The 18,855-nt window shown below is 45.6% G+C and overlaps 3 protein-coding genes and 1 long non-coding RNA gene across 7 annotated transcripts in view; 1 reads left to right on the top strand and 3 right to left on the bottom strand.

Moving 5' to 3' along the window:
• Positions 1–628, bottom strand: part of LOC127909968 (uncharacterized) — a 988-nt gene extending 360 nt beyond the window's left edge. Inside the window, exons 1-3 of one of the 2 annotated variants that reach the window (XR_008073177.1) lie at positions 490–628; positions 142–373; positions 1–83 (exon numbers count right to left, since the gene is read on the bottom strand). The exon at positions 1–83 is cut by the window's left edge and continues 91 nt beyond it. This is a non-coding gene — a long non-coding RNA (uncharacterized LOC127909968). Of the gene's footprint in view, positions 374–489 lie in introns of both variants that reach the window. The other variant, XR_008073176.1, reaches the window with a different exon arrangement.
• LOC118372308 (lethal(3)malignant brain tumor-like protein 2) overlaps positions 1–1,268 on the top strand; it is a 2,976-nt gene extending 1,708 nt beyond the window's left edge. Inside the window, exon 5 of the mRNA XM_035758147.2 lies at positions 772–1,268. Within this exon, the coding sequence (XP_035614040.1) occupies positions 772–953 (182 nt within the window). The 3' untranslated portion in view covers positions 954–1,268. The remainder of the gene's footprint in view (positions 1–771) is intronic.
• Positions 1,269–1,464: 196 nt separating this feature from the next.
• Positions 1,465–8,750, bottom strand: chadlb (chondroadherin-like b). 3 transcript variants are annotated; one of them, XM_035758145.2, is made up of 8 exons: positions 8,574–8,750; positions 6,280–6,450; positions 5,762–5,956; positions 5,190–5,491; positions 4,090–4,591; positions 2,875–3,561; positions 2,538–2,704; positions 1,465–2,305 (listed from the first exon to the last, which is right to left on the bottom strand). In XM_035758145.2, the coding sequence occupies exons 2-8, from the start codon at positions 6,448–6,450 to the stop codon at positions 2,017–2,019; spliced, it is 2,313 nt and encodes a 770-aa protein (XP_035614038.1). In that variant the 5' UTR covers positions 8,574–8,750; the 3' UTR covers positions 1,465–2,016. The 3 variants fall into 3 exon arrangements, with proteins under 3 accessions (XP_035614038.1, XP_035614039.1, XP_035614036.1); XM_035758146.2 differs by having other exon boundaries at positions 8,578–8,750; XM_035758143.2 differs by lacking the exon at positions 8,574–8,750 and adding an exon at positions 7,946–8,222.
• A 301-nt stretch (positions 8,751–9,051) lies between these two features.
• Positions 9,052–16,767, bottom strand: LOC118372309 (ran GTPase-activating protein 1-like). Its single transcript, XM_035758148.2, has 15 exons — positions 16,603–16,767; positions 16,076–16,193; positions 15,813–15,940; positions 15,569–15,628; positions 14,863–15,042; positions 14,585–14,719; positions 14,205–14,363; positions 13,919–14,032; positions 13,754–13,853; positions 13,550–13,634; positions 13,251–13,458; positions 13,008–13,110; positions 12,806–12,894; positions 12,452–12,573; positions 9,052–9,979 (listed from the first exon to the last, which is right to left on the bottom strand). The coding sequence occupies exons 2-15, from the start codon at positions 16,185–16,187 to the stop codon at positions 9,895–9,897; spliced, it is 1,680 nt and encodes a 559-aa protein (XP_035614041.1). The 5' UTR covers positions 16,188–16,193; positions 16,603–16,767; the 3' UTR covers positions 9,052–9,894.
• Positions 16,768–18,855: the final 2,088 nt, after the last annotated feature.

Raw genomic sequence — 18,855 nt, 5'->3', positions numbered from 1 at the left:
CTCACACAGCAGATTAAGGCTGAAACTGAGGAGCAGGAGAGTGAGTAGACACACATCCCTCACACAGCAGATTAAGGCTGAACCTGAGGAGCAGGAGAGTGAGTAGACACACATCCCTCACACAGCAGATTAAGGCTGAACCTGAGGAGCAGGAGAGTGAGTAGACACACATCCCTCACACAGCAGATTAAGGCTGAAACTGAGGAGCAGGAGAGTGAGTAGACACACATCCCTCACACAGCAGATTAAGGCTGAACCTGAGGAGCAGGAGAGTGAGTAGACACACATCCCTCACACAGCAGATTAAGGCTGAACCTGAGGAGCAGGAGAGTGAGTAGACACACATCCCTCACACAGCAGATTAAGGCTGAACCTGAGGAGCAGGAGAGTGAGTAGACATACATCCCTCACACAGCAGATTAAGGCTGAACCTGAGGAGCAGGAGAGTGAGTAGACATACATCCCTCACACAGCAGATTAAGGCTGAACCTGAGGAGCAGGAGAGTGAGTAGACACACATCCCTCACACAGCAGATTAAGGCTGAACCTGAGGAGCAGGAGAGTGAGTAGACATACATCCCTCACACAGCAGATTAAGGCTGAACCTGAGGAGCAGGAGAGTGAGTAGAAACGCATCCTGTAATGACTTCCAGTCCAGCCATACTAGTAGTTGATAACTTGGAAGAAAGAGAACATGTAGATGATTATTGAATGCCTTTCACTTTTCTTAATTGCTCATTGTGTTTGTCCTCTTTTCCTCTCTCTCTCTAGTCATAGCAGTGAAGGTGGAGGAGGTGGAGACCCCCATCGCACCGACCCTGCCAGAGGCCCAGGTCCATCCACCCTCCCTGGGGGTGGTCAAGCAGGAGCCACAGGGAGAGGACCAGCAGAAAGCAACAGACAGAGGTGGAACCGATGGAACGTTGAGACTCACTGAAATTGATATACCCTGAATACAATTATCCAAACTGACCGTAGATGAATGTCTGTGGTTAACTTCATTCTACACCATCACAGCCTTGGATCACCTGAAGATCAGATGAGTCTGTTGAGCCCCACTTATGAACATTCTCAGCTCTGGAGCTGAATAAAACTGTTCCAGTTGAACAGAAAGGCCAATACTGTGACACCCGTTAAGGACATTCTTTCATACATTGAATAACAAACACCCAGTCGATGATGTTGTATAATGTTTATTTGTTTTATATCCAGATTCCTTTTCGTTGTTGTATATACAATCCTGGATTAAAGTACTTCAGTGAACTGGTTGCTCTGAGTGTCTGTGGGATTTATGATCTTCCTTCACGTTTGACATTTTACTGACTAAACTAGGATCTGCTATGAACCACATGCATTACTACACACCAAGACAGTAGGGTAGTGCTATGTACTGGTAGGAACCTAGCTTTGAGCTCTTTATAATGCCAAACTTTTTCCACACTGAACAAGCATCTCACTTGACAGAATTGTTCATTCTTTATTTCGATCTCCGTAACATTCAAAAATGTTTTCAAAGTGGGAAACAGAAAGTGCAATTACAACATACTGTATGTCAAACTGCCCTCTAATGGCCATTAGAGTGAGTGTTAGTACAGTGGAATGTGGAGATTGGGAAGTAAATGTTGGAGCTCCCTACAGTTTGGTTTTCACTAGCAAGTGTCAGCATAGCGGACTAAACTTCATAATGTAACATTTGAAAATGTTACAGTATGAATTCAGAACATTTTCAACAGGAAGCCACTCGATTATAGAAATAACATACAGTATAATCCTGGTGTTAAAGAATAGTTTCAACATTATTGAAATTCTACATATTTTTCTACCCTCTTCAGAATAGCATCTGTCTATGAAGACCACTGTGTGTCTGTCTTAGTATGTGTTGGTCTGTTCTGTGTTGAGTTGTGCATATCTACAGAGGTCAAAGCATTGAGGGAGACAAGTGAGGCACATCATTATAGCTCCGACAGTTACATCTCCTCACCTGTAGTTACGTGTAATAGTGACAGCTATGTGCAATCAAACCACCATGCTTCTCTTGGTGGTTTTCTTGGAGATGGTGGGCTTTGGGGTCTGAATCTTGCGAGCTTTGGTTTTGACCACCTTGACCTGTCTGGGGGCATTGAGGTGGGCAGGTTTGGGTTTGGTGGACTTGGGGGGTTTGGAAACCTTCGGGAGGGGGGCAGAGGGCAGGCTTTCCCCTCCAGGGCAGGCCTTGAAGACGTGGACGTCCTTGACCCTCCGGCCTCGCAGCTCAGGTGGGTGGACACAGGTGGCCCGGACCTTCAGGTTCACCTTCTCAATCCACCTGAGGGAAAGAGAGTTAGGCTTTAACATAAAGGCATTGTCATGTATGTTGAGTACAGCATATTTCTGAGTGGCCATTAAGACATGATTGTGTGTTTACAGATTGTATGAGAGGGTGAACATGAGTGGGTTACAGCACGTGTGTACATGAGCGAGGAAGAAAGAGGGGGAGTTTGCAAGCATGTATCAGTGTGTGTATGTGATAGAGAGAGCGTAATGTGCGGATGTGGTACATGCGTAGCGGCAGCAGGGGGCAGTCACATAGCAGAGGGTTCTCTGCCAGGTTGATGACCTCCAGGCCGGTCAGAGGGTTGAAGTCAGGCACCTCCTCTAGCTGGTTCCCCTCTAGGTATAGACTCCTCAGACCAGCACCCAGCCCTGCCAGAGAGTCCTTAGACATCTGCAGGAGAACCACAAAACACAGGCGTGTCATGGGGAGGGAATAGGAGAGAAGAGAAACTGGAGCATACGAGATTGAAGGGAATGAAGTGAGATACACGAAAACAAGGAGAAAGTAGAGGAGTGACAGGAAAACCACAGATGTACTGGCATGTAAATATATCCCCTCACCTTCTCCAAACCCATGCCGTCCAGATACAGATCCTTCAGTGCCCTTGCTAATGGCTGGAAAGCATGCGGCCCAATCCAGCGAATGGGATTCCCAGACAACCGTAACTCTCCCAGGTTGCCTGTCTTCGCTAGCGCATCACTGGGAACCTCCTTGAGCTTGTTCCCTCCCAAGTGAAGAGTGTCGAGGTCGGGGGATGGTTCAAGTGCCCTGGGGGCCACACCATTGATGAAGTTGGAGGTCAGATAGAGCCCCCTCAGCTTCTCAGCCCCATTCAGGATCCCTGGCTCCAGCTTGGCGATGGAGTTGTTCTCCATGTGAAGGGCCAGCAGACCAGGCAGCAGCTTGAAGGCCCCCTTGGGGAAGACTGTGAATTTGTTCTTCTCCAAGTGGAGGTAGGTGAGCTGAGGCATGCCTTTGAAGGCGTCGGGGCTGAGGGAGTCAAGCTCATTCTCTGAGAGGTAAAGGTAGACCAGCCCTTTCAAGCCATGGAACGCACCAGGCTCCACCTCCACAATCTTACAGCGCTGTAGATGGAGGGAGACTACCTTGGCAACGCCGGGAAAACTGTTGGCAGGGATGTAGTGGAAGTGGTTGCCCCGCAGGTCGAGGAGGCGCGTGTCGGGGGAGAAGCCGAGGGGGACTTTGTTGTGGCCGCGGTTCTCACAGGAGGAGTGGTGTGTCTCACCCTGAGGGGAACAATGGAGGGATGGATAAGGGAGGACAGGCGGGATGGATAAGGGAGGACGGGAGGGGTGAATAAGGGAGGACAGGCGGGATGGATAAGGGAGGAAAGGCGGGATGGATAAGGGAGGACAGGCGGGATGGATAAGGGTGGACAGGAGGGATGGATAAGGGAGGACAGGCGGGATGGATAAGGGAGGACAGAGTATATGGATAAAGGATGACAGGAGCGGTGGATAAGGGAGGACAGGCGGGATGGATAAGGGAGGATAGGCGGGATGGATAAGGGAGGACAGGAGGGATGAATACGGGAAGACAGGAGGGATGGATAAGGGAGGACAGACGGGATGGATAAGGGAGGACAGGCGGGATGGATAAGGGAGGACAGGCGGGATGGATAAGGGAAGACAGGCGGGATGGATAAGGGAAGACAGGAGGAATAAGATAGGAGAGAGAGGGTTTGGTGAGGTAAATACATTTTAGGATGGCAAGATCATAACCCATATCAAAATCTCAGCATCCCCCTCTCTCACCTCACAGGCACAGTTGGCAGGACACTTGACCTTGTTGATGGGCTCGGGGGTGGGGGGCGACATCACCCTAGTCTGCTCCTCAAACTCAGCCTTCAGCATGGCCTCCTGGCTCTGGCAGCGCAGGTCCCGGGGGTGGATGGCCTCCAGGTTCTCCCCAGAGAAGTGAGCCGGTCCCCCGCAAGCCCCCATCAGCTTCACCTTCTTCCGGATGCCCCACTCCCTCAGCGGCAGCAGGTAGCAGTTGCAGTAGATGGGGTTTCCAGCCAGGTTAAGGCGGGCCAGCTTGGGGGAGGCTGGAGTGAAGGGCTGGAGGACACGGAGCTGGTTGTGGCTGAGGTCCAGGTGGGTGAGAGAGGGGGACAGGGACACGGCCGTGTGGGACAGGTCCTGCAAGGACATGTGGTCCATGAAGAGGTGGGTGAGTTTGTTCATGGAGACAGTCTCCTCACCCAGGAATGTCATGGGGTTGAAGCTGAGGTCCAGACGGGTCACCTCTGGGAGTCTGGAGAGAGGGAACAGATAGAGGGAATGAGAGAGGGAGAGAAAGAGAGAGAGAGAGAACCTGAGACGGAGCTGCATTTCCTGACAAAATGTAAAAAATGTAAAACAATTAGAGAGTGTCATTTTCCCAAATTTGAAACCCTTATTCAAGGTTTCAAAGACCTCTCTGATGAGGATAGGCTACCCGTCCTGTTGGGGGAGGACGCATAGAGCTGTGGGTTGGCAGCACACTACATTGCTGCCTGCCATGAGTTGAGGGACAGTCTCTGACAGACCAATCAACCTGCACATGTCCTCTACTGTATGCTTATTGTTACTGTTCAATGTATGGTTATTTTGACCCTTGATTATTGTTATTACTGTTGTCCCATTTACAATTTTGATTCTCTTTTTTATTTATTTTTATATTGTAAATATCCAAAATAAGCTTTGGCAATATGTACATTGTTGCGTCATGCCAATAAAGCGAATTGAATTTTAAAAATTGAGAGAGAGAGAGAGGGGAATGAGGAATGGATGGTTGGTAGAATAGGCCTTTTAGTGCCTGGAAAAAGGGTGTTGTGGTGTATGTGAGGGAAGAGATAACACAACCATCATACCTGGTCATGGTCTCAGTAGGAAAGAACTGCAGCTCGTTGTGGTCGAGGCTGAGGCGCGTGAGGGTGAACAGGCCTGCGAAGGCCTCAGTGGCCATGTAGTTAACAGAGTTGTGGCTAAGGCGCAACCACTTTATGTTCTGCAGGCCCTGGAAGGCCATGTTGGGGATATAGGTGAGCTGGTTGTGGGTGAGGGAGAGCAGGTTGAGGAACCCCAGCTGAGAGAAGGCCCCTGGCTGGATCTCCTCCACTCGGTTACGGTCAATCAGCAGCTGCTTCAGTGAGGAGAGACCGTCAAATGACTCCTGGAGATGGGGGAATGAGAGGGAGGGGAGAGTGGGAGGAAGGGGGAGGGGAGAGTGGGAGGAAGGGGGAATGAGAGGGAGGGGAGAGAGTGGCGGCAAGACAGAGAGAGAGAGAGAGAGAGAGAGAGAGAGAGAGAGAGAGAGAGATATAAAGGGAAATGAGATGAAGAAAGAGAGTGTGGAGCTTTTCTTTTTCAATACCAAATTCCCCCAGAAACATAGTCAAACCACAGAAACAGTCACATATAACACTGTGCAAATCTCTCTCACCTGATAGAGGATCTCCATGTTGTTGTTGGCCAGGTTGAGGAAGACGAGACGGCCCAGAGCACGGAACGCCCCCTCCTTCACGGTGCGGAGATTGCAGCGCTGCATGGACAGGTGTGTCAGGTACGGCGTGTGTTTGAACGCACCTGATGGCAGCTCCTGGATGTAGTTGCTTCTCAGATCCAGTTTCACTGTGATCTGATGGGGGGAAGGGATTGATAATGATTGAGATTTGTTTAATATGATTTTGTTATTCAACCTGTAGTGTCCCCGGCTGCACGTTTTGGTGTTTGCCCTAGCACTACACAGCTGATTCAAATAATCAACCCATCACCAAGCATTATTTGAATCAACTGTGTAGTGCTAGGGCAAAAACCAAAACGTCCACCCAGGGGGCCCCGGGACATGGTCTGGGAAACCCTGCTGTAATTCAAGCAGGTTACCCCTTGAATTGTAATCATTAGGCTTACTTCATAAAATCCAAAATTTCAATGAGTCAGTCACATGGGGTTTAGGCTTACCTCGTTGATTGTGGAAGGCACCTCTGTCAGGTTTTTGTTGACACAGGTAACAGTGAGTGAGATTTGGTCACATATGCACTCCTTTGGGCACTTGCCAAGGTGCGCCCCCGGGATGGCCAAGAACAGTACCAGCAGAGACCTCAAGGCTACGGGGCAGTCCATCGAATACATCTGGAAAATCAAAGGAGATTCAACTGGCTGCGCAAATATTATTCTACTACAAGATAAACAAAGTTGACAGCCATTCCATATCCCATGTAGACCGATATGATTTAGAGAGTCTCAGTCTTATCCCTTTATCGAGTTAATCTAATTTCTCAACCCGTCTATTTTTCGGGCTAGAGTAATTTGGGCTATTTGCTTTCTCAAAGCTTTGCAAGTATGCGTCGGTTTCCGCCGGTCTACATTCCACGGCTTAATTATCAACTCAGTGAGACGCATCTCGACTTGACCGTTTCACACCTCGCCGCGTTAAAACTATCTATATACATGTATTTAAATGTGGTCCCAACAACTCCAATTACGCATACGGTTAATCCATTCGTAAAACGATATAAATCCGTATTTATTCAATATCCTACATAAGATAACAGTTATAATGTATATTTATGCTAAAGTTCCCTAACTGATTGTAGGCTAAAACTCCACGAGACCATGCAGCTTTGGTCATTGTCTTACAACTGGACCGTTTTATCGTGATCTCTTCATTCAAAGACTCAATCACAGACACTTTTACTGACAGTTGTGACTGCTTCGCGTGATTTATTGCTGCCTCTACCTTCTTGCCCTTTGTGCTGTTGTCTGTGCCCAATAATGTTTGTACCGTGTTTTGTGCTGCTGCCATGTTCTGTTGCCTTAGGTCTCTCTTTATGTAGTGTTGTGGTGTCTCTTGTCGTGATGTTGTGTCTCTTTATGTAGTGTTGTGGTGTCTCTTGTCGTGATGTTGTGTCTCTTGTCGTGTTGTGGTGTCTCTTGTCATGATGTTGTGTCTCTTTATGTTGTGTTGTGGTGTCTCTTGTCGTGTTGTGGTGTCTCTTTATGTAGTGGTGTCTCTGTATGTAGTGTTGTTGTGGTGTCTCTTTATGTAGTGTTGTGGTGTCTCTGTATGTAGGGTTGTGGTGTCTCTTTATGTAGTGTTGTGGTGTCTCTTGTCGTGTTGTGGTGTCTCTTGTCGTGTTGTGGTGTCTGTTTATGTCATGTTGTGGTGTCTCTTTATGTCATGTTGTGGTGTCTCTTTATGTAGTGTTGTGGTGTCTCTTGCCGTGTTATGGTGTCTCTTGTCGTGATGTTGTGTCTCTTTATGTAGTGTTGTGGTGTCTCTTGTCGTGTTGTGGTGTCTCTTGTCGTGTTGTCAAACCTGCCCTTTCCAATCACATGCGTCACCAGATTCAGATTGTGAGAAAATGTATTTAGAGGGTATGCCTAATAGCCAATAATAGCAAGAATGGCATGAATCCCAATGTTTCTCCTAGTTTCATAATGGAAATTCACTAATTGAAAGTGTTTTTCCATATCTAAAGACAGTATTTCAATGATAGCCTACATACACACGTTTAAGCTATTTCATCACTGAAACCGTTATCACCTTGTAGTCTGATGTCGCAGTATACCTGAACCAAAACAATTCATTAAGTATGGAAATATGGGTTTGGGAGATTGTCCCTACCTGAAATGAGGAAAGTTTCCAGATAAATCCAACTAAAACGATGTAATCCTTGTTGACCACTACTTGTTACTACTTAGCAATTGAAAAACTGTTTTAACACATTTTTCAAATATGTCTCCACCTACAATGATCACACACCGTTGTGAATTTTGAGAGAAAGAGAGAGTTGTGAGAGAGGGGGAGAAATAAGAGACGGTGGAATTTCCTAGGGCAAAGCCTGTGTGTCAGTGTCCCCCGGGGATAAGCAGTTTAGACCGCAGTTGAGCTGGCACGCCGGGTGCGCACAAAGACGCGCAGTGTATTCACGGCTGGGCACAGGACTCACCGCTGCGGAGTGTCTCCTGTAAATAAACCAGGGGGAATGGGGGAATACATTTCCCTCTATTGGTTTTCTACCGTTACCTGGCTATTCCACGACAACTTTCTCACGTCTCTGTCTTTTTAAAATAAGGTGTAGTCTGACAGAAAATCATGACAGTGTATTTGACCCATTCTGTCCAATCTCTAGAAGTTATTAAAGTCCGGCAGTTTTTCCCCATTATTAATTATCAATATCTGAAGGTCTCAACACAAAGTCGACTCTTCATTCTAACGCAACCTAGGCAGCATCTCTCCACCATTTACTCACTCACTCTCGCTCCGTATTCGTGTCAGTTATTCAGCTCCCGTTCTTTGTACTGCCGTTTATTCTCTCACGGTCCCTGGTCTCTCTCCCATGCTCTTCCCCTGGCTGTACCCCATCCAAAATAAACTTCATTATCCCTCCATTCACTCTGACCCCGTCTTTCGATTCATTTCTCGTGGGTTTCAAAGTGCGCAGTAGAGCTGCGCCTCAGGGGATGTATAAACAGTATGCATATCGCCTAGCTACTGTACGGCTTCTATAGGGAGGCTTGAGGCCAACTAACCAAACTCTCCAACAACTAAATGTCAGTGACTGGTGTTCCTATCAAATATTTACACCTCTTAATGGGTCTAATGTAGGCATACATGTGTTTAACATAGATGTTGAGGTAAATCCCTGGCAGTGAAAATAAACAAGAGGAATTGCCTCTGGTTTGAGGATTACCGTTTAAGTTTGATTAAATGGAAAACACACTGAGGACTCTTGGAAAAGTAATATTTTATCACATCACCTCAATACAATCAGATTAACATGAAAAACATCAATATAGTCCTGATGATACTGTACATTATTCCAATGTTATACAGATCAATGGTCATTACATTAAAGTTGTAAGACACATGAGAATCAAAGGTAAATTCTATTTCCCCCATAAGTTCCCTTTCAACAAGTTAGTCTCTGGAGCTCCACATAGTTATAACAGCATACAGTACAAGAGCAATAGATACATAGATGTCTATTCCTGTCCATACGGTGCGATGCACAGGCATACTGTAGTCCACTCCTCACCGTCTGATGCACAGTAATGAATCTGACCTGGTTGAACTCAGGAATAATATGGTGGGATAATATTAAGGCTGAGCAGTACAGACGTGGCCAGCTAGGTTCATCTAGAACATAATACCATGTTCTTACTGAATCTGACCACCATTCTTGTTTGTGTGCCCATCAACTTCAATATTTATTCTGTTTTTCAAATAATTTCACCCACAATGTCTTTAGTTTAAAGGCTTAACGAAAATGTCCCTTTTTTGTAAAAAAAAATAGTAACAAGATCAAATAGAAAAATAAAATTGAGGAAACCCTGTCTGAATAACTAGTCTTCAATACATCTTCACTGGAGGAGCTTCATGAATCTAAAACGCACAGGTATGTATTGAGTGTAGGTAGATTGGTTTTCATCCCCTTCTTCTGTCCAGTGTAAAGTATCTATGTGAGGTCCTCATGCAAGGAATGTCCCTTTATCAGTGCAGTGTGTGTCCTGAGTGGGAGTGTGTGCGTAGGTTGTGTGGCTTTGACTGGTTCATTTGGGCTGCAGGAGGGCTCAGCATTCCGGGGAGATCCTTCTCTCCAGTGTGGACTTGAGACTATCTCGGGCATGGCTGCAGGACTTCAGGGCCTTCCCGTGCCTGTAGGTTGCATACACAGACGCAGAAGAACTTTTACCTCCACGACAGTGGGAAAATCTAAGCTCATCACAAGATAAAATTAAAACAAGAAAATAAATGTATTTGAAAATAGTTTCAAATAGTATTTATAGGAAATTATTTTCATATAGAAGTAGTTGATTAAGCCAAATACACAGAAAAAGTATTTAAAATACAAATGTACTGTACTTGAACCCAGGTCTAATTACATCACAGTGCAATAAATGACTTTCCAATAGTCCCAGTCTATATTTATGTAATAGGGAATTCCCCTTGACTACACACAAATTGAAGAAAACCTAAATTCCTTCCTATTGACCTCCAATGTAAAAGAGATAACTTCGTGGTAGATTTTTTGTTATAGAGAAATAACAAAACATGCCGAAAAGCTGCTGTGTTGTTCAATGTACATGTAACCAGGTCAAAAATCCCGACCTATGGATCGCAATGCTCCCATGTAGGGGAATCCTTCTAGACCTATCGGCTGCCTTCGATACTGTGAACCATCAGATCCTCCTCTCCACCCTCTCCGAGTTGGGCATCTCCGGCGCGGCCCACGCTTGGATTGCGTCCTACCTGACAGGCCGCTTCTACCAGGTGGCGTGGCGAGAATCTGTCTCCTCACCACGCGCTCTCACCACTGGTGTCCCCCAGGGCTCTGTTCTAGGCCCTCTCCTATTCTCGCTATACACCAAGTCACTTGGCTCTGTCATAACCTCACATGGTCTCTCCTATCATTGCTATGCAGACGACACACAATTAATCTTCTCCTTTCCTCCTTCTGATGACCAGGTGGTGAATCGCATCTCTGCATGTCTGGCAGACATATCAGTGTGGATGACGGATCACCACCTCAAGCTGAACCTCGGCAAGACGGAGCTGCTCTTCCTCCCGGGAAGGACTGCCCGTTCCATGATCTCGCCATCATGGTTGACAACTCCATTGTGTCCTCCTCCCAGAGCGCTAAGAACCTTGGCGTGATCCTGGACAACACCCTGTCGTTCTCAACTAACATCAAGGCGGTGGCCCGTTCCTGTAGGTTCATGCTCTACAACATCCGCAGAGTACGACCCTGCCTCACACAGGAAGCGGCGCAGGTCCTAATCCAGGCACTTGTCATCTCCCGTCTGGATTACTGCAACTCGCTGTTGGCTGGGCTCCCTGCCTGTGCCATTAAACCCCTACAACTCATCCAGAACGCCGCAGCCCGTCTGGTGTTCAACCTTCCCAAGTTCTCTCACGTCACCCCGCTCCTCCGCTCTCTCCACTGGCTTCCAGTTGAAGCTCGCATCCGCTACAAGACCATGGTGCTTGCCTACGGAGCTGTGAGGGGAACGGCACCTCAGTACCTCCAGGCTCTGATCAGGCCCTACACCCAAACAAGGGCACTGCGTTCATCCACCTCTGGCCTGCTCGCCTCCCTACCACTGAGGAAGTACAGTTCCCGCTCAGCCCAGTCAAAACTGTTCGCTGCTCTGGCTCCCCAATGGTGGAACACACTCCCTCACGACGCCAGGACAGCGGAGTCAATCACCACCTTCCGGAGACACCTGAAACCCCACCTCTTTAAGGAATACCTAGGATAGGATAAAGTAATCCTTCTCACCCCCCCCCCTTAAAAGATTTAGATGCACTATTGTAAAGTGGCTGTTCCACTGGATGTCATAAGGTGAATGCACCAATTTGTAAGTCGCTCTGGATAAGAGCGTCTGCTAAATGACTTAAATGTAAATGTAAATGTAATAGAGCCTGCGAGAAGAGCCCTGTGGCTTCAGACTAGTCAGTGTGGGCGAGTGGGAAATGTGGGGACCCGGTGTTCAAGTAAGCTGTGTGTGTGTAAAACATTTCATTACAGGTAAGACATTTAACTTCTTTAGTACAGTCCATTTGTAACTCCACTCACTACTTGTAGCTTTATAGTCTGTTTGTGTAGCTAGTCTTGGCTAGCTTAATGTTCTGGTTGGTAGCTAGCTTGCACTCACATGGCTGCTAGCACAGTGATGGGAAGGGGCATGAGGGAAGCCCTACAATATTCAGTTTTTATAAGTAGTGAAAACACTCTGTAGCAGGCAATGTTGAAAAGTTATATTTAGATGTGTTTTTCTTAAAATGCCGTCTAGACGGATCGAACTAGAATTATACCGTGTTCCTCCATCATATAAATATGAATTCTAATTATGTGCGTCTAGAAGCCATTGTGATGTCATAATTCTCCAGTTCCACCACCATATAAATACAATTCAAATTCTGTGCGTCTAGACGCCATTCTGATGTTATAGTGACAGTATTGAAATGTAATTTATTCCATTGTGATGTATTAGAAGATTAGATTTGTTATTTTTCTTCATGGAGGGACACCCTTGAGACCCCAAGGATCATGGAGCTGCCTACTATTCAATGTCCACAACCTACCCAGACAGACTAACGGGTACACACACACACACACAGCCTTACCTGGCGACAAAGGTGTCCAGCAGGGTGGCGTGGTCCTGGGGGAAGTAGTCCTGTTGGACAGCGTGCTCCAAAACCAACAGGTGACCAGGTAACACCTGCACCTTCTTCACCTTGCCCTCACCCTGGACAGCACAGATTAACATGGGAGCCATATACATTAGGGCTGGCATTACTGCTAATCAGAGTTGGGCTACATTTTTGTAGCTTGTCAAGTTAAATAAATCTAATTGAAAACAGGACATTTTTTGTTAATTTCCTGCAAGTAATGGATTTGAATGGATTGACCCCAACATGGTAACTGACATGGCTGAGACTCAGTGAACGGTATAAGCATGTTGTACATAGTGTTGCTACCTTGAGGAGCCCCAGCATCACCAGTAGAGTGGACAGGAAGCTGTAGGTCTGCAGGGAGGAACCAGAGAATGCCTTCTTCAACAGGATGTCTGTAGGACAAGCAGCGCAACTTAGTCACATTAAGAGTCCCACTCCAACACAAAGACAAGGCAGGATGCCGGACAGGACTTAGAGAAGAGGGTGTTTGACTGTTTAGGCTCACCAATAGTCTCCAGGACAGCCTTCTTGACCTCATGGTCATCACTGTACAGAGAGGAGATTCTCAGGAAGGCATCGGCAACCTTATCAGGGTCAGAGACATCCACCTGACCAGAGAAGTTTCCACAATAGATGTTAAAACCCAATGACAACTGTTATTGCCTTCTAACCTTACACAACAAGGCCCTCTTCAGATACACTTCAACAGTTAAAGTGTGAATGGCCCATGACCACAGTAATAATTTACGTGTTGCTGGATGAGTCCAGTCCTGTTGTCCCCCAGTTTGAGCAGTGTCTCAGTGATGGGGGAGCTGAGGAAAGAGAGGATCTCTGGATGACAAGTTGGCTCAAGCTTCACTGGGCTCTCTCTTTCATCCTTCACTCCATTCTCCTTCATCTCTTCGCCATTCTCCTCATCTTCAACCTCATCTTCATCAGGCTCTCCCTCATCATCACTATAGAGCGTAGAACAAGGCCAATACAGCATCTAGGACGATAGCTAAATGTTGTATAATTACACCTGTGATGACATCCACACACACCTACCTGAGAGATGCTAGTATGTCAGCCCTGTCCATGTTGTCCATGGTCTCCTTCAGAGCCTCACACCCCTCCTCCCCCAAACAGTTACCTGGACAAAAACAGATCATATATTATAAACAAAACACACAAAATGGATTTGTCATTAACACTTGGATCTATATTTCATGGCCATTCGGACTGATTGAAGTAGTGCGTGGTGAATAATACCATTGAGATCCAGTTTTTCCATATGGGGTTTGTCTTGTACGGCCTGAGCCAACACCAGTGCTGCAGCTTCCGTGATCTCCCCAAAGGACAGATTTAGCTCCTGAACACAGGAATGAACAATCAGACAAGAATGGGTAATCCACCCACACACACACCTCTACTGACCTTAAGAGTGGGCAGTCCCTCTCTCAGGACAGCAGAGAGAGCAATGGCCCCTTCAGAACGCACCAGGCAGTCCCCAAAGTTGATCACCTGCACAGTCCTCAGGTGCCTCAGAGCCTGGGGACAGAGAGGGGAAAAGATCATTATAAATTAAGAGAACTCGTAAAATAAAACCTTGTTAATACACTAAAATGTATATGATGGCCCCAATCAGCTAAATAACAATTTTGTCCAGCACCAAGATGTTTGACTACAGCAGAGCACTAGGCAGACAATTTGGCAGTAATACCTGAGCCATAGCCAGCGCCCCTCTCTTGGTGAAGGTGTTGTCGTTGAGGTTGAGGATGCGCAGGTGGGGGTTGTGCTGCATGGCGGTGGCCAGAGCAGTCACCCCAGCATGGTTGATCCCATTCTGGGGCATGTGCACCTCCTCTAGGCTTCCCATCAGCTGATAAGAGAGAGGAGGAGGGAGATGGAGAATCGGAGTGCGAGAGAAATTAGGGGGAGGGAGTGCACAAAAGAGAGGGGAGAAAAAAAAGCAAGATATTAGGCCAAGCTGCATCTAACAAGCTCAGTGTGTGAACAAGAGACATGTCTTTATTACAGAGAATAATGATATGGGGATAGATCCTCATCATAAAGTTGCAGTTTGTGTCCGTTTGTCTGTACCTGAAATGCCAGGGCAAGGGCTGTGGTTCCTTCGTTCTCCAAGCGGTTTCTGCCTGCTTGGAACACTTTTAGTTTCAGTGGGGCACCGAGAGCACTGGACTGTTCATGACACTCAGTCAACGCTGCCGCCAGGATCTAACAGACAAAACGCTGGTTACTTTGTGGCACATCCTAACAGTAGACCAGAAAAATGAATGATGGAGAAAAGTAATTGATGGCCTATGCTCCTAAGTCAGTAAGTACTAGCAGTCACACAATTGGTGTTTCCAAACTCTCACCTTGCCCCCTCCGATGCCCATGCCACAGTTGTTGAGTCTCAGCTCCTGTAGAGAGTGACACGCAGAGCTCTTCAGTAGAGTCTCAATGCCCTTTACCCCATCTGGCCCAAAGGCGTTATCACTCAGGTCAAGCTCTCGCAGTCTGGCCCCTGCTGTCATCAACGCACTGCCCAGGGACTTCTGAGGATGAAGAGAGACAGGAAGAGCTACAGACTTGTGGAACATACAGTGGCAAGAAAAAGTATGTGAAGCCTTTGGAATGATCTGGATTTCTGCATAAATGTCATAAAATTTGAGTTTGTTATTCACAAGAAGCCTTGCCTGCTGTGAACCATGCCTCCAACAAAAGAGATCTCAGAAAACCCAAGATTAAGAATTGGTAACTTGCATAAAGCTGGAAAGGGTCACAAAATGATCTCTTAAAGCCTTGATGTTCATCAGTCCACAGTAAGACATTGAACTGTGAATGTTTACACTGTGTTCAATAAAGACATGAAAACGTAAAATTGTTTGTGTTTTAGTTTAAGCAGACTGTTTGTTTATTGTTGTGACTTAGATGAAGATCAGATCAAATTTTATGACCAATTTATGCAATGTCCAGATAATTCCAAAGGGTTCACATACTTTTTCTTGTCACTGTATATCAGTATATGTATAAAATTAGATGAAGCACAAGGGGAAGGGGAGGTTGTTAGTGATTACTCACCAGGGCAGTTGGGATTTCTGAGCGCAAGCGACCCGTGAACATATCACTCCAGTGGCAACTCTAAAAAAATAAACAGTTAAAGCAGGATGTAAAGAAATACACTCAACCGTAAAATGCTGACACCCTCCTAAGGATCATGGGGTGAATGGGTGACTTCACTATTTTCAGCAGTAGGCTCAAGTCAGTTTGCTTTGTTCATCCTGGGAGACAGACAATTGATCTCAAACCTCTCTCCACCCAGTACCTGAAGTTGGTCTTTGCACTCCAAGGCTTTGGCGATAGCCTGCGCTGCCTCCACTCCCACTGTGTTTCCCTCCAACCGCAGGGCCCGGAGTCCCTGGTACTCCTCTATTTCCCGCACCAACTCCTTCGCTGCAGAGACAACCAGATTCACCAACAGATGACAGAAGACTATTATCAAAGCTGTTAACCGTGTTGGCATTGTTAGAGAACAATGGCCATATTTAAGTCTCCTGTTGTTGACCAGTTTGCAATCAGTGCACTCACCAGACTCTGTGTTGTCCAGCTTCAGTCCCTGGCCCTTGTAGCTCAACTCTCCATATCCTACATGAGTCTTGGACAGCGCCTCGGCCAGCAGGGCAATGTCATCGGAAGCCATGGTGGTCTGTCGTGTTGTATGAAAGCAAGAACAGTGAGATGAATTGGCTCGCAAAGTACTGATGATTAACAATTTACTGACAATGAGTACCAGGCATTACCAATGACTATTATTACTGTGCTCATATGAATCAACGACTCAGCCAGGTAACATGAGGTTTGAGTTGCATAGCTAGATAACAAACATGACGAGAAAAGAGAACGCAGTAACGTAGCATTCTGTTTGTTAGTGTGACAAGCTACTAACGTTAAACTTTAGTAATCTAGCCGGCTGCTAGCACACCGTCGTTATCCAAAATATAAGTACTCGTTCCTTTAGACGAGTTAGTCTAAAGAAGGTTCAGTTTTTCAGCTCTTACGACAGCAAATATACACAAAAACAACATATTTAATTGTTGACAAACATGTTACAGTACCGTAACGGATGATATATTATGATCGTCGCGTTGCCTCCAACCGCGCGCTTGTTGCTACAATGATTACAACGTCAATGTTTTTTCTTCTTTCAGTTTTTTGTACACAGGCCCACTAACTAGATTGCTCTTTTCCGCCTCTTTGTGGAGTGGAGTTGCAACCTGTTTGCAAAACAAGATTGGAGGGCAAAAGAGCGCCTGAAAACAACCTTTCGAGAAGAAGAGGATCAAGTATACTCACGGTACAAATCAGCAGTGGTGGAAAAAAGGTGAAAATTGTCATAATTGAGGAAAAGTAAAGATACATCAAAAGAAAATGACTCAAGTAAAAGTGAAAGTCACCTAGTAAAATACTACTTGAGTAAGTCTAAAAGTATTTGGTTTAAAACATACTTAAGTATCGAAATAACTTTTTTATGAATTACATTTACTTATGTATTAAAAGTATAAGTACAAGTATAAATAATTTCAAATTCCTTATATTAAGCAAAGCAGATGGCCACATTGTCTAGTTTTTATTTATTTATTTGCGGACAGCCAGGGGCTTGCTAACCACGTTTCCATCCAACCATTTCAAGGGATGAATTACCTGACACATGAAAAAAGTCATGACCAGCCTGATGAAAACAGGAAATGTCCAGGGCCAGATTAAGAAATCACAGGCCTTCCCGACTGGAGGCAACCGGTAACTTACAAAATAAAGGAAAGACATGAGTAAATGAGAGATACAAATTATATGTTGTGTTGTGGGGTGCATTTTCCTTCCAAGACATATTGAAGCTGTTCTGGCAGCTCGTGGTGCCCAAACACCCTTTTAAGACTCAATGTTGGTGTTTCCTTTATTTGGGCATTTACCTACAGTGGGGAGAACAAGTATTTGATACACTGCCGATTTTGCAGGTTTTCCTACTTACAAAGCATGTAGAGGTCTGTAATTTTTATCATAGGTACACTTCAACTGTGAGAGACGGAATCTAAAAAAATCCAGAAAATCACATAGTATGATTTTTAAGTAATTACTTTTGCTTGGGCCAAGAAACACAAGCAATGGACAAAAGACCATTGGAAATCTGTCCTTTGGTCTGGTGAGTCCCAATTTGAGATTTTTGGTTCCAACCGATGTGTCTTTGTGAGACACAGAGTAGGTGAACAGAAGATCTCTGCATGTGTGGTTCCCACCGTGAAGCATGGAAGAGGAGGTGTAATGTGTGGGGTGCTTTGCTGGTGGCACTGTCTGTGATTTATTTAGAATTCAAGGGACACTTAACCAGCATGCCTACTACAGCATTCTGCAGCGATACGCCATCCCATCTGGTTTGCGCTTCGTGGGACTGTCATTTGTTTTTTCAACAGGACAATTACCCAACACACCTCCAGGCTGTGTAAGGGCTATTTGACCAAGGAGAGTGATGGAGTGCTGCATTAGATGACCTGGCCTCCAATCACCTGACCTCAACCCAATTGAGATGATTTGAGATGAGTTGGACCGCAGAGTGAAGGAAAAGCAGCCAACAAGTGCTCAGCATATGCGGGAACTCCAAGACTGTTAGAAAATAATTCCAGGTGAAGCTGGTTGAGAGAATGCCAATAATGTGCAAAGCTGTCATCAAGGAAAAGGGTGGCTACTTTGAAGAATCTCAAATCTCAAATATATTTTGATTTGTTTTACACTGTTTTGGTCACTACATGATTCCATATGTGTTATTTCATAGTTTTGATGTCTTCACTATTATTCTACAATGTAGAAAATAGTCAAAATCAAGAAAAACCCTTGAATGAGTAGGTGTCCAAACTTTTGACTGGTACAGTACCTATGACCATAGTATTTACATTAGCAATTGCTGCACAGTTTAGTGGTGGATCAAGTGAATGAAGGCTACCGTTGGCCTTGTATGTTTTGATCCAGAACAAATAAGATGAAATGTGAGTGAAATATGAATGAATGTTATTGTTCATTGGTTGAAATCAAATCAAAACCTATTTTATTTGTCACATGTGCCGAATACAACAGGTGCAAACCTTACTGTTACAAGCCCTTAACCAACAATGTAGTTTTAAGAAAAATAAGAGTTAAGACCTAAATTTCCTAAGAGTAAATGAAAGAGTAGGTGTGTTTAAACGTTTGACTGGTACTGTATCTTAAGATGAACGCACTAACTGTAAGTTGCTCTGGAAGGTCTCCCGAGTGGCGCAGTGGTCTAAGGCACTGCATCGCAGTTGCCAGCTGTGCCACAAGAGATTCTGGTTTGTCTCTGG

This window comes from Oncorhynchus keta, chromosome 2, assembly GCF_023373465.1.
Source record: "Oncorhynchus keta strain PuntledgeMale-10-30-2019 chromosome 2, Oket_V2, whole genome shotgun sequence".
NCBI classification, from domain to species: Eukaryota; Metazoa; Chordata; class Actinopteri; order Salmoniformes; family Salmonidae; genus Oncorhynchus; species Oncorhynchus keta.
Note: the sequence above shows the minus strand (reverse complement) of the source record. Positions and strands in the feature narration are given on the sequence as shown.

Excerpts from the sequence above, each read along its gene's own strand:
- LOC118372309 (XM_035758148.2), bottom strand. The coding sequence starts at position 16,187 with ATGGCTTCCGATGACATTGCCCTGCTGGCCGAGGCGCTGTCCAAGACT. Across the intron at positions 14,364-14,584 it reads CCCTTGCCCTGGCATTTCAG|CTGATGGGAAGCCTAGAGGA; the intron begins GTACAGACAAAC and ends CTCTCTTATCAG. Across the intron at positions 9,980-12,451 it reads CTGGACACCTTTGTCGCCAG|GCACGGGAAGGCCCTGAAGT; the intron begins GTAAGGCTGTGT and ends TGCAACCTACAG.
- chadlb (XM_035758145.2), bottom strand. The coding sequence starts at position 6,450 with ATGTATTCGATGGACTGCCCCGTAGCCTTGAGGTCTCTGCTGGTACTG. Across the intron at positions 5,957-6,279 it reads TGCCTTCCACAATCAACGAG|ATCACAGTGAAACTGGATCT; the intron begins GTAAGCCTAAAC and ends TCCCCCCATCAG. Across the intron at positions 5,492-5,761 it reads ACATGGAGATCCTCTATCAG|GAGTCATTTGACGGTCTCTC; the intron begins GTGAGAGAGATT and ends CCCCATCTCCAG.